The sequence below is a fragment of the Mesoplodon mirus genome (genome assembly GCF_964341445.2).
Source record: "Mesoplodon mirus genome assembly, chromosome: 4".
Taxonomy (NCBI): domain Eukaryota; kingdom Metazoa; phylum Chordata; class Mammalia; order Artiodactyla; family Ziphiidae; genus Mesoplodon; species Mesoplodon mirus.
The window spans coordinates 72357197-72372971 of record NC_138979.1 but is presented as its reverse complement, the minus strand read 5'-3'; the positions used below and the strand labels follow the sequence as shown (position 1 = coordinate 72372971).

The 15775-nt window shown below is 44.1% G+C and overlaps 1 protein-coding gene across 1 annotated transcript in view; it reads right to left on the bottom strand.

Annotated features, from left to right (window-relative positions):
- Positions 1-15775, bottom strand: part of GABRA5 (gamma-aminobutyric acid type A receptor subunit alpha5) — a 100318-nt gene that overhangs the window by 79630 nt on the left and 4913 nt on the right. The window contains exons 2-4 of the mRNA XM_082619005.1: positions 7221-7342; positions 6330-6397; positions 6004-6224 (exon numbers count right to left, since the gene is read on the bottom strand). Coding sequence (XP_082475131.1) covers positions 6004-6224; positions 6330-6397; positions 7221-7342 — 411 coding nt within the window. The remainder of the gene's footprint in view (positions 1-6003; positions 6225-6329; positions 6398-7220; positions 7343-15775) is intronic.

Here is a 15775-nt window from a genome sequence, read left to right as displayed (position 1 = left end):
CAATGCAACAGGACAGAAAGCCCAGAGAAAAACCCACGCACATATGGTCACCTTATCTTTGATAAAGGAGGCAAGAAATACAATGTAGAAAAGACACCCTCTTCAATAAGTGGTGCTGGGAAAAATGGACAGTTATACGTAAAAGAATGAAATTAGAACACTCCTTAACACTGTATACAAAAATAAACTCAAAATGGATTAAAGACCTAAATGTAAGGCCAGACACTATCAAACACTTAGAGGAAAACATAGGCAGAACACTCCATGACATAAATCACAGCAAGACCCTTTTTGACCCACCTCCTAGAGTAATGGAAATAAAAACAAAAATAAACAAATGGGACCTAATGAAACTTAAAAGCTTTTACATAGCAAAGGAAACCATAAACAAGATAAAAAGACAACCCACAGAATGGGAGAAAATATTTGCAAACGAAGCAACTGACAAAGGATTAATCTCCAAAATATACAAGCAGCTCATGTAGCTCAGTATCAAAAAACAAACAACCTAATCCAAAAATGGGCAGAAGACCTAAATAGACATTTCTCCAAAGAAGACATACAGATAGCCAAGAAGCACATGAAAAGCTGCTCAACATCACTAATTATTAGAGAAATGCAAATCAAAACTACAATGAGGTAACACCTCACACCAGTCAGAACGGCCATCTTCAAAAAATCTAGAAACAATAAATGCTGGAGAGGGTGTGGAAAAAAGGGAACACTCTTGCACTGCTGGTGGGAATGTAAATTGGTACAGCCACTATGGAGAACAGTATGGAGGTTACTTAAATAAATAAAACTAGAACTACCATATGACCCAGCAATCCCACTACTGGGCATATACCCTGAGAAAACCATAATTCAAGATGAGTCAAGTACCACAATGTTCACTGCAGCACTATTTACAATAACCAGGCCATGAAAGCAGCCTAAGTGTCCATTGACAGATGAATGGATAAAGAAGATGTGACACATATATACAATGGAATATTACTCAGCCACAGAAAGAAAGGAAATTGAGTTATTTGTAGTGAGGTGGATGGACCTAGAGTCTGTCATACAGAGTAAAGTAAGTCAGAAAGAGAAAAACAAATACCATACGCTTACACACATATACAGAATCTAAAAAAAAAAAAAAAGGTTCTGATGAACCTAGGGGCAGGACAGAAATAAAGACACAGACGTATAGAATGGACTTGAGGTCACAGGGAGTGGAAGGGTAAGCTGGGACGAAGTGTGAGAGTAGCATTGACATATATACACTACGAAATATAAAATAGATGGCTAGTGGGAAGCAGCCGCAGAGCACAGGGAGATCAGCTCGGTGTTTTGTGACCACCTGGAGAGGTAGGATAGGGAGGGTGGGAGGGAGATGCAAGAGTGAGGGAATATGGGGATATATGTATACATGTAGCTGATTCACTTTGTTATACAGCATAAACTAACACAACATTGTAAAGCAATTATACTCCAACAAAGATGTTAAAAAAAAAAGAAATTAACAAATAGTGGTTCTAAGAGATTAAAGTAAAACAACAAAGTACTCATGACCGCTCTATGATCAAGTCCAGACTCGAACTTAAGTGAGCCTAACTCCAAAATCCATGCTCTTTTCTCTTCCTATCACCCCAATTCAAAGCAGTGTTTTTCACTAATAATGAAAATCTAAATATTTAGATGTAAACAATCATAAAATATGCCTTTCTCAAAATAAAAATAGCATGGGGGAATTCATAGTGTGCCAGAGTGACAATGCAGTGCTCTCTGTCCAGTGCTCTTTTCCCAAGTGCAGGGCATTCTATTACCCACGATGGCACAGTCGCCGGCACTCTCAAATGCCTGCCCACAGGCATGGACATGGTGATCCTGGGTGGAACAGCAGCCAGGTTTTCTGATACCGTGTTGTACTAGCAGAGCCTGCCTTCTAGTAATTCCTTTCTTGCCTGTTGTGGTTTCCTACACTAGAAACTAAATAAGAGAGACTGGCTCTTCTGCCAGGGACCCAAGGGCCAGGGGAATAAGCCCTAAGGTGGTCCTCACAAGAGTCTGCACCTTCCAAGGGTGTGGAGGAAATGGAGATGAGAGCTGGTCACTATCTCCTAGCTCACTTGTTATAAAGAAAATGTGTCATGAGATTTGGCATGTGCCCTGAGAGATGTGGTCACCCAGGACTGCCTGGGCTTGCTGGGGAGTGAAATCAGAACTTGCTGCTACTCAATGATGACCTAAAGTTCTACCCAGCAAAAAAAACAAACAATTAGCAAGCCTGGCCAGAAAGACAGTCATTCAGTCCTTGGGTGGACTGAAGTCAGGCTCTGGGTTCTGTGCCTCTTCCTTCTCCAGCTCTGGCAAGGATGACCGAGGAGACTGCTGTGCTGAGGGTCCCCTTGAGGATGCCTGGCCACCAGCCTGACATCTGAAGCACAACTCTGGGGATGGTTCTATAAAACATATCATTTTGTTTGCTACAAGAACATCCTGGAAGAAACTACTTGGTACTTTATGTGTCCTCTGCTTGACAGTCCAACAGGAAATGTCTGTCACTTTCTTTAGGCTTACCCTGAACAGCTAGTGACTTTTATCATTAGATCCTGTAAACAGATTACACACGGGTGGTAGAAAGTTCTTCAGAACTGAAATTGTAGATCACTTCCAGGCAAGCACCTAATAAGGCTTTTTAGAAAAGACATTTTGGGAGCAAATGGCATCAATGGCTTATGTTCCCTTGGCTTTTTTGGCCATCTGAATTGTGTGTGTTTTTGAATACTACCTTAAATGATTTCTGGAGCATGGTGGGGATTTTACATAAATGAATCCCTCCCATGTACCATAATCGCTATAGAGTTACTTTTTAGAAGTTGCTAACAGTACTTTTTCAGACATTTCTCAACATTTGTCTCAGGTTAAAAGTGCATCACGTGAACCCTAGTTTGTTCTTCATGTTCATGTTCCATCTTTTTAGGTAGGTCCAAAGTCTGAATAAAAATTTTTAAAGGGCTTCCGTGGTGGCGCAGTGGTTGAGAGTCTGCCTGCCGATGCAGGGGACACAGGTTCGTGCCCCAGTCCGGGAAGATCCCACATGCCGCAGAGCAGCTGGGCCCGTGAGCCATGGCCGCTGAGCCTGCACGTCCAGAGCCTGTGCTCCGCAACGGGAGAGGCCACAACAGTGAGAGGCCCGCGTACCAAAAAAAAAAAAAAATTTTTTTTAAATATAATTTTAGTTGAAGACTGTATGGAATTTTTATATTTTTTCGAATGTTTGGTATCATAAGCCATATGACAATAGAAACCTTTGTGTCTAAAGCTTAGTCCTTATTCCTAATTATTTCCTTAAGATGGACATTACGTAGAAATTACTGGGTCAAAGTATATCACTGCTTTTATAAAGCTTGGCAGGAGTGACCCAAGTGCTAAACAGAAAGGCTGTACCTCTGGACGCTCAGTGACAGGGTGGGACCTGGACGGGGCTGTGTGTGTGATCCGTCCTATCACTAGTTAATTCCTATTGCCATTTTGCTGTCTTTGCTAAATCAGTAGATTAAAATGCTATCAAATTACAGCTATAGCTCTATCATATTAAAATTCCTAACACTTTCAAGTGGAACTATTTCCACTTTCCAAATGTTTTATAAGACTGAAAAAGAAAATTGGTCATCAACTTTGCAACTCGTTAGCAGCAGGCTTCCTCTACATAAACAAGGACAAATTACTGCTGACAAGTTGCTCTGGGTCTCACCGTCTTCCGCATGACACTTTAACAAAGGTAAGACAAAGGCCATTATATGTCTAATAATGTTGCATCTCTCCAATTTTCAAATGTGGTGGATTAAAGAAGGAAATTGCTCATACCTGAACGCAAATTCCTGCTGCCCCCCTCTTTAGCTGTGTGACCTTGGGCTGATTACCAAACATCTCTGAGCCTCAAGCTGTTTGTTGGTTAATGGAAATGGTGTCCCCTAGCTGGCTGGGCTGTCTGAGGACTGAAGGGCTGTCTGTGTTTGTGAAGTTGCCTGGTACACAGACACTCATTAAGAGGCCCCTCTGCTGCCTCTTCCCCTTCTAGACCAGGGGTTTATCTCACCATCCTGTCCAAGCAACTGTGCATGGGATGAAAGCATCCCATTGTCTTAGGCGATGGACCTAACTGATCTCTGCAGGATAGGAACCAGGTGTGAATCAAGGGCAATAACCCATGGCGACCGGGGGTATTTTTATTCTATGAACGGAACGTAGAACAGTAGGCCCACACAGTGCCCCCACTGTGGGGACCCCCAGCGTCCTCCAGGATGTGGAACTCATCTCCATATCTGCTCTCTGCTCACAGGGCTGAACAAAGTGTTCTTGATTTCATTGCCCAGGCTTCCTTTTCCATAGAATGATCACAAAGGACTAACTGTCGACCCTTAAGATATTTCTCAGCTTTTCACATACTCTCTGCATGAAGAAGGCACTGCCTCGGACACTGACGTGAGTTCACAACTCCTGTCTCCATCTATGGGTGAAACACCTTCCAGATCAATGTAGGGAAAAGGGAAGAGTGAGGACTGGAACAAAATGCCCAAGTGTGTGCACAGATCACTGATCAGAATCCTTATTGGGTTGTTATAAATCGAGACCTGTTGTCAAATAAGTTTGGGACACAATGTGCCAAAGGGTTCCTCAAAATTATGTTAGGACATGCAGCCTCTAAAGATGACTGTATCAATATTATTTTCCACTATGATTATTCTTTTAAATATAAAGTTTGTGAAGAATTATAACTAAGAGAAATTCCAATAACAGCTACATAAATGCATGTGCTTTTTTTTTTAAACTTGGCTTTAGTGCCTTTTTTCTTTCTTTTTTGTTAATTTAAAAAATATTTTCTAAAGTCTACTTAGGCCCACCATGGAACCTGAAAAGCTATAAAGGAGTCTCTCTGGTCAATTTATTGATTTACTCAGATGCAGTGAATAATTCAGAATTTTTTTGAAATGACTAATGATCATTTTAAATGAGAAATACTAAATTTTAACCTCAGCATTTGAAATGTTATCAAACCATACAAGAAACAGACTTTTTTTTTTTTTTTTTTTTTTTTTGCAGTACGCGGGCCTCTCACTGTTGTGGCCTCCCCCATTGCGGAGCACAGGCTCCAGACGCGCAGGCTCAGCAGCCATGGCTCACGGGCCCTGCCGCTCCACGGCATGTGGGATCTTCCCAGACCGGGGCACGAACCCGTGTCCCCTGCATCGGCAGGTGGACTCTCAACCACTGCGCCACCAGGGAAGCCCCAAGAAACAGACTTTTAAAACGTCAAAAGCGTGGCACAATTGCAACAAAAAAGGGTTCTCCTTAGATTTTTAAAATAAAATTTCTTTTAAAATAAAATTTCCCTAACTTACATTATCTGGGTCACTCTTCCAAAGATGCCCTTGGTCTGTACTTCCCTGGTGGTGCAGTGGTTAAGAATCCACCTGCCAATGCAGGGGACAGGGGTTCAATTCCTGGTCCGGGAAGATCCCACATGCTGTAGGGCAACTAAGCTGGTGGGCCAGAACTACTGAGCCCGCTCTCTAGAGCCCGCAAGCTGCAACTGCTGAGCCTGCACGCTTCATCTACTGATCCTGCATGCTACAACTACTGAAGCCCAAGCACCTAGAGCCCAGGCTCTGCAACAAGAGAGGCCACAACAATAAGAAGCCTGTGCACCACAACGAAGAGTAGCCCCACTCACGACAACTAGAGAAAGTCCATGTGCAGCAACAAAGACCCAGCACAGCCAGAAAAAACAACAACAACAAAGACGCCCTTGATCTTGAATCAAAAAACAAATATAGATAAATACTATGAACCCATAGCAGCCCAAAGAAATAAGCTACATGGACATCAGTATAGGTAGGTCAAGGTAAAAAATATCCATCACACACACGACAGAATCCTCAAACCAGCCCATCTCCTCTCGGCTCCGCCCACCCCCACCCCTGCCCGGCAGCCCAGGGCACGACTAAGCACACTCACCGCATGGTGTAGAGCAGAGTGCCATCATCCTCCAGCCGCAGCAGCTTGTTGGGCGTGGTCATGTTGTGGGCGATGGACTTCTTCCCATTGTGGAAGAAGGTGTCTGGAGTCCAGATTTTGCTGGCAAGGAGGTTGTTGAGAGGCAGGCGCTGCATGGGCCCTTTAAACCGAAGCCTTTCGTCTTTCCAGCTTTGTCGGAAAAACACATCTATGGTGTATTCCTAGTGCAAAGGGAGGCAACCAGGTGACAACTCAAGGAGAGGAGGCCCTGGGCCAGTGCCTTCAGGATTTAGAGTGGTCTGGGTGGGGCCGCGCCTCACACCTACCATTTCCGTGTCAGACACCGGGCCGAAGCTGGTGACATAGATGTCCGTTCTCACCTGAGTGATACGCTCTGAAACACAGACACAGGTTCCTCACCAGGGCCCCAGCTCACAATTCAGAGGGACATAACTCAGGGTGGAGTAAAACGGTGTCAAGGAGCCTATGTGGACTTGTCTTGCCAAAAAGGCAGAGAATGTCAAATGATGCTTTAAGTAAATGTCCCTGCTAAAAATGCAAATAATGGAGAAAGACTAAACATATTCCTCTGGGAATGTATTTGCTAGAAGGTCCCTCCTTACCTAATAGAGCAGGTTCAAATGTACCACATCTAGATCGGTTAGAGCCAGGGGCACCACACATGCCTGAAACGGCACATGATTCTCAGCACAAAATTAAGCCAGTTGTACCCTGAAAGCATATTTTACTATACATTTAGTTTTATCAACTATATAGGGTCAAAGTAAAAACTGTGATTATGGCTCTAGTGAAAAATTAAACCCGTAACATGTAATGGTGTGATGAGCACTTGCACTGAATAGTGGATTTCTGAAAAGGACTCGCATAGATGGGAGGGTATGACATTGATTATAAAGTATTTCCTAACATAGGGTAACCTCCGCTTCAGCAACACCTAAGAAGTGGTTCCTCCTTAAGTGGACCAGAATGGCCTTACCATTATCTGGGGAGAAAAGGGAGTTTGCAGGGAGACCACTTCCCCTGGCTTCTTGCATCTGGAAAATGATAATATGCAGAAGCCTTAGCAACACCACCAATTCAAACTCCGAGCAGGGAAGCTCTTTGAGGAATTGTTTGAACCACAGGAAACATGAGCTGGGTTTAAGCAAAAATTTCCCTTGGGCCTCGAGGGCCTCAGCCAAGGAGCACACACCAACCTCCGAGCCCAGGCCTCAGTCTGTTGTCGTAGCCATCCAGGAGCCCATCCAAGATCCTGGTGAATATTGTGATGTTGTCATTGGTTTCTTCTTTTACAGAACCGGTTGGCATTTGTGAAAAGCTTTTTAATGGAGAAACAAAAGAAAGAGTTCAAGCTTGTATTAATTATTTCTTACAAATTATTCTCAAAGTATAGAAACCAGGGAATACTAGGGTGACTTGTCTTGAAGGGAGGGCATCTAAGAATGATCTCCTGTGCTACCCAGGTTATTGTTTTGCATACCTAAGCCTTATTCTTGAATATCTTGAATAACCCTAATTCTTGAATAGCCAGCCAGAGAATGCTGGCTCTGGGCTGGTCGCCCATCAACCTCACGTGATGCTCAAAATCCATCCCTCCCAGATTCTGAAGAGCTGCTTGTGTCAATAGTGTAGCCATTTTTAAGACATCTTCGTCACTGCACATGGACTAGCAGAACCTAACCCACTCACAGGGTATTTCAGAAGTTTGGTTTAAACACAGAAAAACTGAGTCTTCATTTTGTTAGTGAGTCAACTGCAACGGGCTATAGGGTGTCGGGGAGACATTAAAAACTTTATCCAATTTGAAAGTAAGATTGGTGTGCCCAAATTTCCCTGTATCCTTAATTGGGAGCATTTGTGCTATGAGCATTATGCCAGGACTGGAGCATATGGTGAAGGGACGACAGAGTCTGTGGGCTTCTGTACCATCAGCACTGCCAGCTGCCAGCACACACAGCTCCAGCCAGAGCACAGGATGCAGGGAGCAGGAATTGTGAAGCCCAGGCTGAAAACCCTGGCTTTACGTGATGTCGCCTCAGAGGAGAGACTAAGGGAGCACAGTGTTCTGTGTGACCCAACATGTCAACTTACGATAAAACCCTGAGAAGACGGGCAGAACCTTCTAGGAGGTTCACAGGAAGAACAGTCTAGTTTGTACAATTCAGTGAAGTTATCCAGGCCTCAAAAGTGTATGTTGATGGAGCACCTGGAAATGAGAAATGGCCCTGAGCAGATTTGGGCAAACCGAGGAAGTTATCTGGAGGGAAAGAAAGTCACAAGTCTAGAAGACGGTAACACACCTGAACATCATGGGTTCCACCTCAGGCATCCATTGCTGCTTTTTCAGAAGTGCAAATAGCAAGATATGCGTTATTACCAAGAACCTGACCTGCACATCTGGCTTGGCTTCAAGGGGAACTCAACCCAGCTGAGAGCCAGCTGTGGTCCCGAGAAGTCAAGCACCCTTGGTACTTGGGAGAAGAACAGAGGGCTCCCGGGACCTCCCTGTAGTGCCTGACTGTGGGGCCCCACTGTGCTCATGCACTTTCTCTTCTGTGAAGTGGCTGGAATGGACGCTGAGCCCTGCCATCAGCAGGTGGATCTGAGGGCAGCACTGAGGGCAGTACCTGCCCCACCCACTTCTCAAAAATTGGTCATTTTCACTGACTGCATCTAAACAGATCAACTCTCTAATGGCCTAAAGTGACTCCCTTTTGAATGAGACACTATAAAGTTCTTTGGATCTAATTTTCCCATCACCATTAAAATGCATATTGTTGAAGCTCTAACAACCTAAAATTCAGCCCTGTTAGTATGGAGCCCACAGACACATACTTTTTTTACTCTGTGACTTAGTATTTAAAAATATTGAATTCCCTTTTCTCTGACATCTATTGTAGTTTCACACTTTAGAAAGACAAAGCACTCAGCCTTGAAGACCTAATGTCAGGACAAAGGGGCTTAACACTGTCCTCCAAGTTTATGAAAGAAAGTCTGTGCACATGCCCAGTTGAACAACTATTGCTCAAAGTAAATCTGACCTCAATGTCCACGTCGCATGGTGCTCATAACTCTCACCAGTTTGGTTATTCAATTCTGGGCTTGGTCCAAGTGTCCAATTTTTGGAAGGTCCCCGTTGGCTCTTTAACTTAGAGGAGAGATGAGAGCATGCACACTAGTAGAAAAGGCTTATCACTTGTATGTGGAATCTAAAAAAGCCAACTCGTAGAAACAGAGTAGAATGGTGGTAACCAGGGGCTGGGGGTGATGGAACTGGGGAGATGTTATTTAAGGTTACAAACCTCCAACTAGAAGGTAAATAAGTTCTGGGGATCTAATGCACAGCATAGTAATTATACTTAACAATACTGTGTTATAAACTTCAAAGTTACTAAGAGGCTAGATCTTAAGTGTTTCCATCACAAAAAGGAAATGATAATTATGTGACATGATAGAGGTGTCAGCTAATGCTAAGGTGGTGATCATATTGCAATATATAAATGTATCAAATCAACACACCCTAAACTTACACAATGTTATATATCAATTATATCTCAATAAAAAATGTAAAATAAAGTCACAATGAGAAAAAATAAAAGAAAAAGCATACTTTAATGTTTCAAGCACATTTTTAAAAACTATTACATCTGTTGTGAAAATGTTCTTAAATTATATTTGCTCTGAATAGCCTTGACTGTCCAGAGATAGAGACTATGGAGATGCCCACAGACCATGCAGGCCCAGTGCCTGTCTCCAGGGGAACTGCCTCCCAGACACTCTGGTACACTGCTCCACCACTGACTCAGACAAACACCATTCCACATGGCTCTGAATCCTGCTTCACAAATACCCAAATCATTGCCAAAAGCAATGGGATAGTATGCAATGTCTAAGACTTCCAAAGCTCTTCTTCCACTTTTTGGCCAAAATTTTAAAAAGAGTTCAAATATATCTACACCCATTTACACATAATTACACTTTTCTTGCAGGAATTTCAATATCTGCCATCTTTTGCTGTAATTGCTTCTTCTATTTATCTGTGGATTTAAAATTTTTTTTTAGAGAGGCCATGGCTGGGGATTTGCAGTGATTTTTTCTCTATTTTTACTGAAGGTAGGCCCTAGGAGGTAGGAAACGGTTTCTAAAAAAGTCCTGAAAATGCCTGTCGGGGCAGGAGTAGAGGTTCCTCTCGTGAACAACTGGGAAGTCCTCCTCAGTCCATAGATCCTCCTCAAAAACCATTCATCTGCAGCTCGATGTTACAAAATGCACCATCTTCACTGCTACGGAGAGGAAGGCCCTTCCCTTACCACTGAAAGCAAATGATATGCCAGCATACAGGAGACTCTCAGAGGGGTCTGGTGAACTTGCTCATGCATATCAAGTTGTATAATCTTTACAGACTGCTTCTAATATACAGAGTGACTTCAGCTTGCTTTGTTCCATTTGGGCTAGGAAAACAAAGTAACACACAAAGAGTGGGCTGTGCCTTCGGTGAGCAATTCCACGCAGTGAGCAAATCCACGAGTCCTCCAGGGGGAAACACAAGATGCCCTCAGCCCTCTAAGGTACAGAAAGCAGGCTCCAGCTTGCATCTTCACTGTTCTGAGTAAAACCAAAGAGCTCTGCCGGCCCTCAGGTAAGCTGTGAGTACACAGCTGCTTCCAGGATAAGCTGAAGGCTCTGATCTCGGGGAGAAGCAGATTTTGTGAGCTGAGACTAGATCCGTTATTTCTGAGAACGACCTTAGATAAAGTAGAAATGCTTGAAAAATTTGATTTCCCCTTCAGTATCAGGATTAATGAACTAGGTTCTCTGAAAATATGAACTGTTTCCTTATAGTTACTGCCTGTTTTCTACAAACAGATGTCACATTTAGTCTATGAAACAGTTGCAATATTTTCAGATTGATATTCCAGAAAAGGGATCATAAAGGAAATGTAGACCTAACCACGCATGTTAAAACATCCTCATTTTTTATAACTTCCTACCCAGGTACAGGTCTATACAAAAGGCACAAGGACTCGATCCCTAAACTTGAACTCTGAGCCCCATATTCCAGACTGAGGAAGGAAGCTGGTGGTTGTGACATGGGCAGTGATACGGATGGTACAAGATGCTCAGGAGGTGGAAGGGCTTCCTAAAACGCTATGAGTGGCCCCTGCCAGGCTTGAGGTTCTGGGTCTTTCAGAGACTTCTGATGAGGTGGAGTGGGGAACAGACAGCCATGAAACGTGGTCCACTAATGGGTTTATTTCACCAGCAGAGTTTTCAGAACAATAAATGTGAATGACTTTAGAAAGGGTCAACTCTAGCAATTGTGCAAATTTCCCACCTGTCCCTGTGGTCTTACATCTGGTCTCTTCAAGGCGTTTGATTCTGTGACTTCTGCATTAGCCTCTTCAGGGTTTCTAGGGGTTTCTAGGCCCTAGAGACTCAGCTTTAATTCACCCAGGAGGAATGCGCACTGGTATTTTATAATGTCCCCAAGTGATCTTCATGTGCAGCCATGGGGGAGAGGTACTGTTCTAAGCCTGTCTAGATTGGAAACAGAAAGGTTGCTCTCTGAGCCAACTGCCAGAGTGACTCCAAATGACCCCAGAGAGTGTCTCTTCTCTCTCACGTCTTCAGAGAGGCTGTCGGGTTGGGCCCAGTGCTTATCCCAGCAGCTCAGCTCAACAAAGGTATTGTGGACATCAACCATGTGCCTGATATTGTGGTGAGGACTGGTGGTGTCAACGAGAAAGGTGGCGTCCCCAACCTAGGGAACATGACTGCATCTAAAAGAATAAGCCATGTTCCCAGAGGATTTCTGTAGAATATGGTTGGTGCAGGAATCTTTGCAATATGCAGGGCATTCTATGTACCCAAAGGGGAGGGATCAAGCTTTGTATGGGGTCAGAGGAGAGGAAAGCAGACCTAAGGCTTCAAGCATGAAGATCAGGTCTCAAGCCAAAGGAAGGGGTTGTGAGCAGTGGCACTAAGAAATTGGGAGATTGGTATTGACATATACACATTATTATATATAAAACAGATAACTAATAAGGACCTACTGTATAGAACAGGGAACTCTACTCAATACTCTGTAATGAACTATATGGGAAAAGAATCTAAAAGAGTGGATATATGTATATTTATAACTGATTCACTTTGTTGTACAGCAGAAACTAACACAACATTGTAAATCAACTATACTCCAATAAAAATTTTAAAAAAGAAAAGAAAAGAAATACTGACATTTGCAGAGGGTACGTTGAACTCTGGTGAGAAGAGCCACATGTGTGGCTCAAATCATGGCACATTCATGTGAAAAGCTCCACCGCTAGGATCTAGCCTGAAGGTGGTGGGAAACTCAGAGCATCTTAACAGGGACATTTTCTTTCCTTGTGGCCCCCAGGCACCTTGGGGATGATGGACTTAGAAGAGACAAGACTGGAGGCGTAGAGACCCATTGCTCAGGTGATGGCAGGGGGTAGAGGCGGGATGGATGAGGCCATCAGCAGCGTTTCAGATGCGGAGTCGGGGAGGAATGGGGAGGGAGGAGTCTGAATACAGCAGGGCAGGGATCCCAAGAGAACTGTCTCCAAAATCAGTTACGAACACAGGGTGAAACCTGCAGTAGAATCCATGCATTACTCTGAAAGAGCAGTGAGCAAAGAGTTGTACTGGTAGTCAAATCTAAGAGTCTTTTTCTTTTTGAGGAAATTTTACTCCAGTGTATCTTTTCTATCAGTATTACAATCTCTGCTAGTAATAACACTATGAGGTGGAGTCCATCTTTAAAGGTGCTTCATTTTACCAACTGATGCCTGATGAGGTCTCCTTATTTCAGTAAAGGGTTCAAGTTCAAGTTCAAGTTATGTCATCATTTCTGTGGAAGAAAAATCTTTTGTCCCGTACCACAAATGGTGCTATTGATGGCAATGTGTGACGCATTTCTTGTGATGTTATCTCTGCTTATGCTGACAGGCATTTTTTGATTTCCATAAAATAGGATAGGTAATTGCATCTGCAGGCCAGCTTGAATGTGAACTTACTTTGGGACTGGAACAGAATTGCTTTTAAGCAGCAGCTTATCTGTTTTCTTGAACTGCATTTCTTTCTGCATTTTTTCTTCAGTATTTAATTACTTCTGAGAAATGTCTCTTCAGTTTATTTGCTTGTTACTTTAAGCTCACTAAATAAGTACCTCTAAATGGCATGGTTTTGTGATGTTTTCTTCAAATTTCCATTGCACGCCACTTTAGCTAACCATGTTAAAAAATATGTAAAATTTTTTTTAAAAATGGTGGATATAGCCAGACGTGAAAGTCAACCCCGAGTTTCCAAATAAGAGTTGTTCCCTCTTATGGTGGAAAACGGGGATTGACATGTGTGCTTTATGTGGATAAAGTCATGGCCATAAAACATTATGCCAGAACTCTTAGATGGCGCCCCTGTCAAAGGTGCCCCTGGTCCTGCCTGTCAGCTCCGTAGACAGTGCTCAAGTCCACCCTACCCCTGTCTGCCACCCTCCATGTAGACGCTCCACTCCTGTCCCCAACCACTGCAGCCTGGTTCAGAATCCTACCACCTGCAAGGTGCAACCCAGGTCCCGGTCTTGCAGGCCACACCCCCTTCATCTGACTCTGCCCACTTCCCTAGACTCAGCCCCTTCCCTCCCCCCAGCCACACTGGGTGCCCCACATATATGATTATAAAGCACATGAATCATACTGGTGCTTATCACACACGGGTCTCCCTCCCCCCAACCATTCCTATCAGTAATTACATCAGGTCTATAAAAAGTCTTTCATTCACCCTATATCCCCTCCCAGCTATTGTTCCATCCTTAGCCTCTCTTCTCATCAAAACTCACTGGAGTTTTCTGCTCAAAGGTCTCTGCTGTCTCTCCACCCTTCTCTTGCTCCACTCCACTCGGGCTTTGCCCAACTGCCTCCCAGTGAAAGCTCTCTTCTGGCCGCTCCTCCACACTGCCAAACCCGAAGGTCCAGTCTCAGCCCTCAGCTGACCACATCCCCTTCTTACAACACTTCTCCGCTCGTCGCAGGACATGACTCTCTTTCTTCTTCTTATCTTCACTGGCCTCTTCTCCTCAGTCTTGCTTGCCTGCTTCTTACCTTCCTGACCTTAAACCCTGGTGTGTTCCAGGGCTGTCCAGGGACCCTTTTTCAGTCTACACTCAATCTCTGATTGATCTCATTCAATCTAATGGCTTTAAATGTCTCTCTCAAGTTCATGTCTCCATCCCCAACCTCTTCCTCTCTGACTCCAGACCTGTATGTCCAATGGCCTGCCTGGCCACTTGGATATCTAACAAGCATCTCACAGGTCCAAGGCTGCACTCATGATTCTCTACAGCCTCTTCTCCTACTGTCCCCACCAGCTCAACAACAGCCAATTGAACTCATCATGTTTTCAGGTCAAGCACTGGGGAGATCATCCCTGACTCCTCTTCTTTCACGTTCACATCAGCCCATCAACAGATCCTGCTGACCGAAATGCTCCTCCCCTGGGTCATTGCATTTGCCTCTTAACTTCCTCCCTGGTCCCTCCTTTACTAAGCCTGCCCACCTTGGACTCTTAGTGTATTCTTCACTCGGCAGCCAGAGTCAGCTTTAACGTTTGTCATTCTACGGTCACATCTCAATGGGCTCATATTTCACTCTTCAACAGCCAACTGCTCGTCCTGATACTACGTAGTGTGGCCTACAAGGTCCTTCATGATCTGACCCTCCCAACTGCTTCTCTGGTCCTGCCTCCCACCAACCTTCCCCTTCCTCACACTGCTTCCTCATCACCCTGCATCTGCTGCTTCTCTCACCTGTCCAATCATCTCCATGAAGGGCGCTGCTCACACGCTCACTTTCTTTAGACATCTGCTTGAGCACTTCTCTCCAGCACACTCACTACCTCCTACTCTGATCACTCTTCTCAGCAATCCTTGTGACCCAACTGATAAGTACGTGTTTACTGCACACTAGAAGGAGTCCTCCTGGAAGGCAGGCTCTACTCTGCCCACCACAGAGTCTCAGCACCTAGAACAGTGCCTGGCATGTAGGAAGGACTCAGCAAACACTGATGCAGCCACAGGGCACCATACTGCAGGATGCCCACATCCTGATCCCCAGAACCTGTGACTGTGAATGTGCTCCCTCACGTGGCAAGGGAGACTCTGCTGACATGACTTTGCCGCGCCCACCCCATGGGTCTAGTAAACCTCAGGGTCTCCTGGTCACAACACCCAGGACAGCTAGCCTGGACTTAGCACTCCCTCCCTACCTGGCCATGTTTCAGCATTTAGCACTCATTCAGCAATTTATCCTTCGCATCAACCCTGTGACATAAGATCCATTATTAACTCCACCTGGAGATTAGGAAACTGAGTTGCAGGTAGGCTTAGTAATTCTGCTGCCACACAGAGCAGCTTCACTGTCCTCTGTCAAAATGACACCTACATCCCTGAAATAGGAACCAAATTGATTATGGAGTGATGGCCCAATTTTTTCTGTTGTTGTTAAAACTGAAAATGAACTGGTCCTGGGTTTCATTTATTTTTAGGTTTGCCTTTTGACCTTGAAATAAAGTGTTAAATAAATACAAATAAAACAGAACTTTCAATGAACTGCTAAAGCCAGTTTCATAGTATATCTTAATTTTCCTATAATATGGTTCCCTCGCTATAACATTATATTTCATAGTACATATTTTGTATTTGATTTTATTCAGGCTACGATAAACCAACTATCTT